The sequence below is a fragment of the Hylobates moloch genome, unplaced genomic scaffold, assembly GCF_009828535.3.
Source record: "Hylobates moloch isolate HMO894 unplaced genomic scaffold, HMol_V3 SCAFFOLD_18, whole genome shotgun sequence".
In the NCBI taxonomy this organism is placed as follows: Eukaryota; Metazoa; Chordata; class Mammalia; order Primates; family Hylobatidae; genus Hylobates; species Hylobates moloch.
The window spans coordinates 11,584,769-11,595,252 of record NW_026652293.1 but is presented as its reverse complement, the minus strand read 5'-3'; the positions used below and the strand labels follow the sequence as shown (position 1 = coordinate 11,595,252).

Sequence of the window (10,484 nt, the reverse complement as noted above, 5' to 3'; positions counted from 1 at the left end):
ACTCAACAATGCCTGCCCCTCTCTGACTGCACCGTCCCGGCGCTCCCACAGCCGCCGCCGACGCCCAGTAGAGCCCCCGGGGCGGTCCCCACCGACGGCGCAGCCCGCCGAGACCGGGAGGAAGCAGCTGCGGCCACTGCGCCCGTGCGTCCGCGCGCCCGGCCGCCAGGTGCCCCAGCAGCCCGGCCGCCGAGATGCCCAACCCGCCGGGGCTCCGGGTGCTGTGGCTTTGCGCCGCGCTGTGCGCCTCCCGGAGCGCCGGCGGCGCCCCCCAGCCCGGCCCGGGGCCCACCGCCTGCCCAGCCCCCTGCCACTGCCAGGAGGACGGCATCATGCTGTCTGCCGACTGCTCTGAGCTCGGGCTGTCCGCTGTTCCGGGGGACCTGGACCCGCTGACGGCTTACCTGTGAGTACTGCCCGCCTGTCCCCGCCTGGTCCTGCGGGCTGCTGGCTAGCGCCCGGTCCCGGCCTCATCAGGGCACCTGCTTGCTTAGTGCCCTGGGGCATGGGCAACCCGGAGAGGGTTTGCCCTCTTCCAAGTTGACCGTTGCGGGACTGGGGAGGGGAGAAGAGTCTGAGACTAAATATCAGGCGAGCAGGGAGACCAGACTTCCCTGACTTGGCTTCCCCATTGGCCTGCGTGCTTGTGGGCTGACTATGGGAGCCCAGGCTTGGCGACGTGGGTTCTGGACCCTGAGCGGGAGGGCGCGGGGCTGGCTGCCCCATCTCCTGTTGCTGCATTCTCTTCTAGCAGAGCAGCTCCCGGGATGGTGGCTGAGGGTAAAGCTGACAGAACTGGAGGTGGAGGTGAGGGGAGTGTGCCCCAGTAGGGTGGAAATAATGTCTGTTCTTCTGCCATGGTGAGGACAACAGGGCTGTCACACTGAGGCTGGGTGGCCTTCGTCGGGGGGGTGTCCCAGAAGCTGGGAGGGGGGCCTTATCCACTCTTGTCTTCTCAGAAAGGGACTTTGCCAGCACCATCTCCCTTCACTGGGGCCTCCTGGCTCCCCCAGGGGCCTCCCTAAAGTCATGTCCCAAGAGGCTGTGTTGGAGACACTAATTTGTGGGCAGGCGCCGAGGCTGAAAACCAGAGAACCATTTTTAGCGTCTGAGTTGGGGTGAGATGGCGCGTGAAGGGGACCCTACTGGGGGCAGCTGTCCTGTCCGTCTGGCTCACAGGAGCTTCCCCTCAGAGCTGGAGGGCTGGGGGCTCTGGCTGCTCACCACCTGGGCAGTCGGAGGGTGAGAGAGCACATTCCAGGCCACCTACCCGCACCCCCAGCCCTGCTCTGGGGAAAGGAAACCTCCTCCAGCCCAGCTCTGCAGGCTCCATCAACTTCCTCAGAGGAGCTGGGAGCAGGTGGGAAAGCCTGGGGCCTTCTGCTGAGGGCTGGGATCCCAGAGCTCCTTCTGGCCTGAGAGAGGCCCCTCATGGTTTTGGGGTTCCAGCACTTCAGAGCTTAGAGGAAGAGGAGGCTGGGCGAATCTTTATAGGGGCCTAGCAAGAATTTGTGGAACTAAAAGGATGCTCAGTGTTGGCAGTGTCCTGGTGGGAGGTAGAGGGTCCCAGATGGCAACTCTTCATGGGGCTCCTCTCCAAATGTCCCTGTCCCCAGGTTGGGATGTCCCCCTCCACTCCAAAAGGCACAGGCTGTGGGCCTGGTAAGGGAGTGAGAAGAGAAAAATAATGTCCATCTTCTAGAAGGACAAATGGAATCCTTCACAGTGCAGCAGGTGACGGCAGAGGCAATCATGGGAATAAAGGTACCAACTGAGCAGAGCCTGGGCACTCAGCATCTGGCAAAGCAGGGCAGGCTCCAGCCCCACCCCACACCCAGGCCAGCCCCGCTTTCAGCAGTTTTCTATCCTGGGAGTATGTGACATTGGTTCATTTGAAGACAGGGTCCTGTGGCTAAAGAGTTTAGATGTGACTTCTGTGGAGCCTTTCTCTGGGTGAGCCAAAGGAAGGTCCCTTGCCTGGGTTGAAGGGGCAGGGGAGATAAGGCCTTCCAGAGAGAGCCTCCTTTCCCAGCATTAAGTCTTCCTAGACTGGTTAATGATCCTTTTTCTAGAAGGACTTGGGGAAGGACGTACACTGTCACCTTTGGAATTCAAGCATCCTACCATCCATGCTGGCAGAAGATTTTCCCACTAGCTTGTCACAATTCCCTCAGAGCTGTGAAGTCTGCATTTGGGTTCAGTGGAGGTGGGGTTTTCTGAGCTGGTCTGTGTCTTCCTGGGGATTGAGAAAGCCCCTCTCTCTCAAGACTCAGGGGATGCTTCTGAGAGTGGCGGAGAGAAGAGAAGGAGTGGGAGCTAGAAAGAGTAGGATGGGTCCTGAGGCAATATGGGGAAGTTAGCAGTGGGGTCTGGAATGTTGGAAGGAGGTGGCAGAGGACCACGTCCTCTGCCCTGGGCTGGGGAGGGGTCCCATCTGGATGGTGCATGAAGGATTCCTACAGTCGTCCTGAGGGTGTCTCAGAGGAGGCATTTTCTTTCTTTGCCCTCTCTGGAGAACAGCTCTACCGCAAAGGCACCTGAAGGTGGGATTGAGGGCTGGCATGGAGAAGAGCCAGGGTGGGGAAGTCTTGGGGCTCCTTTCTCTTTTCAGCGATGTTAGGAGATGCCCAGCTTGGCCCTGCCCCATGTATCCCAGCCCTTGCTGAGGACAGCACAGATTCGCATCTGATGATATAACCAGCAGTGCCTCTCTCTGGGCCACTCAAACCTTGGTTCCTTCCTAGCTCTGCCACCTACTGAGAGTCACTCACTGAACACCTCTAAGCCTCAGGTTCTTCATGTGTACATGGAGAGGAGGAAGCAGGTTGCTGAGAGGATTAAATGAGATAATATGTTCAGTGAAAGTCCCCACAGTGCCTGACACCCGAGGGTGACTCTGAAATGGTGGCTAGTATTATCTTGCCTCCTATGGGTGCTCCGTGGAGGTGGAGGTAAACTACCAGGCCTCTCCACACCAGAGGGAAATTGAGCCTAATGGGTGAGTGTAGAATTCAAGGGAATGGTTTGTGGCTGGAGGAAGAGAGCTGTGTGCTGGGGAGGTGACTGTCAGGGCAACTCTTGATCAATACTTGGCTGGTTCTGGGGACATGGAGCCCAACCAGTTGGTGAAAATTGGGGGTTGGGGATCGGGAGGGAGGGTGGGGACTTAGGTCCTCCTGACACAAAGTTGAGAATGAAAAATGTTAAAACACTTGGATATGCAGGAAGTAGCAGGCCAGAGAGGACTCGATGATCCTTAGAAGGAGCCATAGACGGAACCATAGGAAGCGCCCAGGAGCTATGGGCTCCAGAGGGTACCTGCAAGTCCTCTTGCACATTCCTTGATCTGGTCTCAATAAAAATGACATCACATCTCTTCCCCCACTCCGCGGCTGTGAGATTTTCCCCTTCTAGCCAATACCTTTCATGAGGTAGGCGCTTCCACCTCTCCATCTTGGTTCTAGGGAAGACCAGAAAGGCGTCTTTGTAGCCAACTAGTATTCTTTGCCTTGACACTCATGTCCAAAAACTATTACCACTTTTGGGCTCAATGCCAGCCCTGTTTGATCAAGGTTGGGAAGACAGACTTCAGATACTCACAATCCTTCGTATGTGTCTCTTTTTTCAAGTTTCCTCCTAAACTGTAGTCTCAGCGAGGCTCATTGACACTGGGGTTTCGACATTCTCCCTGGCTAGGGCCTGTTCTGGAAATAGACCAATGGGGAGATGGAGCCCCTGGCTCTGGGACATCCAATGTGATGGTGATGAGAAGGCGTGATGCCTCTTGTTCTATTCTTTTTTCTTTCTTCTTCTTCTTCTTTTTTTTTTTTTTTAAAAGTCCAGTAATGTGCTGACTTCATAACAAGGTTCGAGGGAGGCACTTCTCACACGTGAGCACAAAAACCCAATCATCACGCTTCTTAACTACAAAAGGATCACCTCTTGTTCTATTCCATTGCATGTGCACATGATGCAGAGACAGGAATACACAGACAGCAAATAACTTGTTGGGCAGATAATCCCCGGAGTTGTTCCTGAGTAGAAAGATCTGGGTAGTTACTCTGGGCCCCCAAGGCTGAGCAGTGTCAGTAAACAGATGGTGCCAGAAAAGGTGTCTCACGCAGCTAGTTGTAACAGACCTCAGGCTCATGCACTTGCAGTCACACGTAAGCACCCATTTTCATCACCCACTGCCACCAGGGCTGAGGGAGGGGCCGCTACACCATGCAACCCCCACTTCAGACTGCTGATTGCTTTCTTGGGAATTCACTCCCTTTAAGATTGCCTGTGATAACTGATAACTCCTGGACTTGTTTGAAAGGTTAGATGGTGTGTGTGTGTGTGTGTGTGTGTGTGTGTCTGTGTGTGTCTCTGTGTGTGTAGATACAGGGTAGTTTGCAGGGGATGTCTACAGCCAAAATGATGGAGGTAGGATGCTGGAGGCAGACAGTAAGGGGTTGTGGCATTTGCCACAACAAAGCAGAGTTCAAGCTATCACTTACTAGCTATGTAACCCCCAGCCAGTTGATTAGCCCTTCTGTGACTTAGTTTCCTCACCTGTAAACAGGGTTAAGATCTACCTCATAGGGTTGTTCTGTGGATTCACTTAGATGATGTTTGCAAAGGGTCTGGCATAATGTCTGGTCCATGGGAAGAGCTCAATAAATGTTAGCCGGTGTTGTTATTAGGGTGACCAGGGCCAAGAAATGTCAGTCATGGAAGTCTTCCTGGAGGAGGAAGTCCTGGAGCTAGCATGGGAGGGAGGGAAGCAGGCCTGTTCTATGAAAGGTATAGGATAGGTACGTGTGTAGTTGGGGGCTGTGAGAGGTGCAAGAAGCTGCCAAGAAGATGGAATGAGCTCTACTGGGAACCCAGAGTAATTTTAGGTTTTTTTTTTTTTTTTTTTTAGAGTACAGTCTGAAAAACCAGGGAGGGGAGGGGAGCACCTGATGGAAGACGCCAGCGTGCTCCCTTACATGGTCTAGACGGGCCCCTGCAGGGGCTACAGATGAGGAAGCAGAGAAACAGGCGGCCTTAACAGGGGAAAGCCAGCCTTGGAGAGGATGTGTTGTGAATTGGGGGTGGGGGTGCCAACGTGCCAGGTCTCATTTCTCACTTCCAAGGCCACTCTTCCCTGGCCCAGTCTTAGTCGCCCTTTCTAATAGATTCTAAGAGTTTGACTCCTCCTTCCGGAAACTTGGGGTTTGTGAGTTCTAATCTTCAGTCTCTCAGTTGCTATGAGACCCTGTGCAAGTCCCAAAACTTCTCTGGACCTCAATGTCCAGAGCAGCCATGTTTTGGATGAAAAACTAGAAAGTGGGAGAGGCAGGGAGCAATCCGCTTTGAATCTCCTGCTCCTGGTGTGGGACAGAGAAAGCTCCCGGGGAGAGCTGCTCAGCTGCAGGCAGTGAGGGAAGGGAAGGAGGGAAGGGAAGGAGGGAAGGGGAGGACCCAGGCAGCACCCAGACCAGGGTGGGGAAGAGAAGGGCAAAGGAGGGGTACTGTGACTCCAGGAAGTGGGGTCCCCTGGGGCTCTCCTGTGCCAGCCTTGCTCCAAAGTGGAACCTAGTAGGGTGGGCCCATCAGAAGGCAGACCCAGGGGGTCGCCGGAGGTGGGTGAATGTGTGGGGGAGCCAACACCCCAGTTCAAAGGAAAGGCAGGAAACAGCCCTAGGCAAAAGAAAAAGGAAACCTCTCAGCTCTGGCAGCAGCGGGCATGGGGCGCGGCCGGGTGGGGCGGCTGGCGGAGGAGAAGAAAGCCTGGCTCAGAGCAGAGTTGGCCCCCAGCCCGCCCCCACTCCACCCCGCCTTCCCCCCATTCCATGGGCTCTCAACCCTGATGGCCCCACACGCGCTGCAGCCTGCTTCCTGCACTGACCCATGCCCCCCAGGGGAGAGACTCACAGGGCACAGAAGGTATCCTAATGGGGAGGCCCTGCTGGGCGCGGGCTTGAGGGCTTGAGTCTCAGCTCCACTGTTGATGAGCCGTGTCTTTGGGCAAATCACTTAACCTCACCAAAGCTCCAGTTTCTCAGTTTTTAAAATGGAAACACTGATAGTATCTACCTCAAAGGGTTGTGAGGTGAAGCAAATGAGACAAAGGAAGCAAAGGGTCTTTTATGCTATAAGGGCTTACAAAATGTTTACTAATAATATTATTTTTCTTATTGCCTTCAGCTACAAATAAACTACTGTGAAAAGGGCCCAGCAGAGCTACTGGTGACAGGATGGGGAGTTAGGATGGCAGAGTCTCATCTTCTGGAGCCCCATCAGATCACCCTTCCTTCCCTCCCACCCTCCTCCTTTACTAACAAAGCCCGTCCCACTGACTTTCAGGGAAACAGGCCTTTTAAGCAGCCAGTTCTGCTCTTGGGCTCCTGGGCGGGGATGATGGAGGAAGTGATCCTTCTCCCAGGGGATGCCCGGAGGAGCTGGGGCTAAGCCTGCCGCCTGGTGGGAGACTCTCCAAAGAGGAAGAATCTGGGCTTCTAGGTTAGCGCCGCCTGGAGAGTACAGCTTCTCCCCAGAAAACGGAGTTCCTTGAAATTAGAGTTTCTCTGCTATAGCCCAAGGAAAAGCAGAGGTGAATGGGTCATTTGGGATTGGGAGTGTTGTTGTGGGGGTAGGGAGGGTGGGGGGCAGACATGCCCTGAGGTGCTGTGAGGATCCTCCTCTGAGCTCATTCTTAATGGGCTATGTGACCTTAGGCTAGTGACTCACTATTGGGACCAGGGCCAAGATCAAGGAGCCTGCTAGGGCTTCAGACACCTTGGGAAGGTGCAGGAGTTGGGGTGGCGGAGAAAATGCCCATCTCCCTTCCCCATGTTGGAAATGGCAACTTCTTTTAGCCAAACCGAAATGAACTCACTGACCTGGGGGCTTCTGAGAATTGTGGGGTCCCCTTCGTATTAACTAGTCTATTGGCAAAAATGGAGTGATCTCCAGTCCCTAATGACAATTCAGGTCTCTCCTCCCGCCCTTCAGACATGGGAGAACAGGTCCCAGGAGGAGAAAAACACCCGAGAGGCCAAACTTGGGCAGTGAGCAGAGAGTTATTTTGGAAGCAGCGAAAGGACATGGTGGGGGGAGAGCTCAGGGGTTGGCACTGTGCCCCCCGGAGCCATGCCAGAGCAGGCCATGGGCAGGCTGGCGGCTGGCGGGTTGGAGGGGAGCTGGGCCCAGCTACTTAAGGCACCTCCAGAACTGAAGTTTCCTTTGTGTCCCATCCCCAGCCCCCCCTTCTCTGCTACAATCTTTTTTCTCCTCCAGAAACCATCAGGGGATGCCTGTGCTCTGTGTCTTCAATTCCCCCCATCCCTGGGAGATCAGGGTGCTCTCTGATTAACTGTGAGATGTGAATTTGAGGCTGGGAACGGGGAAGCATCTTGTGCCCAGCTCTCTGCCTCTCCTGTCTGCTCCAGCACAGTGAGGATAGCTTCCTGGTTGATGTTTTCATTCCCTGGACTGTGATCTTCTTCCAGAAAGACACTAGCTCATCAGAAATGTTCATTCTTGGGACCCAGTCTTGATGGCCCCCCATAGGTTCAGAGAGACGTACATAGGAATCCACCATCACCCTGATGTCTCTTCCTTTACCAATAATAGTAATAACCAGCATTTATTGAATGATTGGCACATGGCAAGAAGTGCGCTCAAGCACTTTATCTGCATCATCTCACATAAACCCCATGAGAGAGGTGCTAGTGTTATCCCCACCTACCAGTGAGGAAACCAAAGCTTTTCAGTGCTAAGGAGCTTGCCTAAGACAACCTGCCACTAGTTGCTGGTGGGGGGATTTCAGCCTAGGCAGCCTCCCTCCTACCCACTTTATCTACTGCCTCTTAGAGGTCCACAGCTGAGGGGTTTCCAAACTCCAAGGGAATGAGCAGGACTCTGGGTGTGTCAAAATCCCAGGCCAAGCACCCTCTCAAAACCTAGTTACAGTTCCTGTCTTTCTGGGGGAAGGATCAATGGTTTGCCCCATTTCCCTCCCATCCACCAGCAGTGGTTTCTGGGAGCCCATCTATGGGGGCTACTTGGAGGGGAAGGTATTGGGGCTCAGCACAGAAATTGGGGACTCTGGGGAGGGTAAGACGGAATCCTTGAGTGTGGGGATTATCATCACCGTTGATGTTGAGGACATACTGTCTGCTGGGTCCTCTGGGAGGCAGTCAGGGTGATGACTGTCAGTGAGAGACCAGCCAGGTGCACGTGAAAAGTGAACTCACTGTATCAGATAATCCTGGGAGCATCCAGGGAGGACCAGAGGTGAGGTCCATGGGCATTCAAGGGAGAAAGAGGACCAAGGTGGTCAGGGAAGGCCCAGGGGAGAGAGAAGAGGCTTGAGTCCTGAAGACCAGAAGGACTTAACTCAGGGCCAGGAGAAGGGGAAGCCATGAGCCCAGGATAGAATGAGGAACCACATTGGGGCTTTCGTACTTCATCTCCACAATCTGTTCTGTCCCACTCCCTGGGGCAGCATGTTCTAGAGCAGGGCTTTCTGTCCTTTTTCCCTCAGGGCACACATTTTAAAAACACAGACACACACAAACACACAAACACAATCCAAGGTATTCAGTGTCCTGGGTTAAACCAACAAGGCCTCTCAGGCGAAAGGCACCCAGTCAACCCTGGGCAGCATCCAGCCATCCCAAGGGATAGGAGACCCCATCTGGGCACACACCTGGAAGCACTGCTATAGAAGAAAGAGTGCATGTTTGCAGCCAAGCAGACATGGGTTCAAGGCTAAGTTCCAGCTCTAACCAGCTATGGCTGTGTGTTTCTTCACCTCTCTCAGCTTCTGTTTTCTTACTTTCAAAACGGGCATACAGAAAGATGTTTATAATTAGACATAGTGCTTGGCACATAGCAAATGCCCAATCTATGGGAGCTATGGTTATTATCTATCTGGTCTCCCCTTGAGAAAGGCACTTGGGAGGAGCGGTGGAGGCAGGCCTGCAGTGGCCCTTCCTTTCGCCTATTTGACTCTACCTGCCTAGGGCTTGCCGAGAATGAGACCCAGAGGGTCGGTCCTAGGACACAATTCCTCTCACCCTCTGCCCCTACCACCATCCTTTCCCCTTTGCCCTTGGAGGTGCTGGAGGAGGTGGGAGTGTCCCCGAGAGTGTCCAGACTGACAGAAAGGTGGCAGAAAGGTGCTGAGTGCCTTCCATTGCACCAGTGTCAGGGACTTGGATGTGGTCCCCAGGCCCAAAGCCAAGGCAGATGGACTCATGGAGGGGGAGGAGCAGAGGAGCAGTGCGGAGTCACTGTCTCCGTGTAGCACCCCCAGCCCAGTGCATTGCTGGGGTTCTTGCAGGGCAGACGAAGTGCTTCTTTGTACAGGGGAATATGTGGGTGAACCAGGAAAATGGGAGCCTAGTACATGGAGGCTTATTCCAACTCCCTGTGTGATTGGCAAGTTAGAATTGCCCCCCTACCTGAGTTATTATTGGCTCCTGAGAAACAGGCCAAAGGCAGCCGCCACTAAGAAGCTTTTAGCACCTCCTATAGAAAAGGAAGCCTTCTCAGTGAATCCAGTGAATCTTTTCTCCATGTCTCTGGACCTCTCCCAACATGCTCTGTGTTCTTTTGCATGAAGAAGAACAGCGCAGTTCAGTAGAGTGTGTGTAAGCCCCGGTTGCCATCAGCACACTGTGTGGATTCTGGCAATACCTGTCATCCCCACTGGTGCTGCAGTGCCCCTCATGCCCCGTGTTAATAACCAATGATATTGCCACTTGAACTCCCAGGCTGTTGTGAGGAGCAAGCATTCATTCATTCATTCAATCACTCATTTGTTCATTTGACAAATGTGGATTGAATGCTTGCCCCCTTTCCTCTCCCCTGGAGCCTTGGAGAGAGAGATAAGACAAGCGCAAATAACTGTGACCTGTTGTAGGAAGTGAGAAACACACCCAGGCAGGGCCAGATACTGCGCAGCACGCGGGGCACAGAGGAGGGAACGCTTGTGTCTAACTGATGCTCCTAATGTGGAAGCCCCTGAAAGGCGGTTGTGGTGCAAAGGAAAACCCACAGGCCAAGGAATGGAAAGACCAAGGTTGACACTTATTTGTCAAGTGTTGATAATCATCTCTGCCCGATGAGTTGTTGCATGAAGCAAGATCTTGCTTGGGGGGTGTTTAGCACAGAGGGGGTGCGATTTTATTTCCTGTGAAAATATCAGGTAGTATTATGTTCACTACGTCTTTGTAGGGTGTGTGTGTCCCCATCTGTCTGTATGTTTGTCTGATTGTGATGCTCTACTTCATCAGATTCAGGGTTCCTTGTGGACAGGAGCCGTGTTTCTTTGCATCAGGAGAGGGGAACTCTTTTAGGGCAGGGGCCATGCCTCCCCCTTCAGTCTGGGAGCTTCCTGAAGGCAGGATCTGTGCTCATGGTTCCTTTTCTTGGGATCACATCACACACACCTCCAAACACACACACACCTAACACACTCACACCTCCTTCAAACACACACACAC

General features: G+C 53.8%; 1 protein-coding gene and 1 non-coding gene across 2 annotated transcripts in view; one reads left to right on the top strand and one right to left on the bottom strand.

The window, feature by feature from the left end:
* Window positions 1-10,484, top strand: part of LGR6 (leucine rich repeat containing G protein-coupled receptor 6) — a 126,211-nt gene continuing 115,727 nt past the window's right edge. The window contains exon 1 of the mRNA XM_032136928.2: window positions 1-406. Within this exon, the coding sequence (XP_031992819.1) occupies window positions 195-406 (212 nt within the window). The 5' untranslated portion in view covers window positions 1-194. The remainder of the gene's footprint in view (window positions 407-10,484) is intronic.
* On the bottom strand, window positions 3,837-3,936 carry LOC116458171 (small nucleolar RNA U13). Its single transcript, XR_004245236.1, has one exon. It is a non-coding gene; the product is annotated as a small nucleolar RNA U13 (small nucleolar RNA).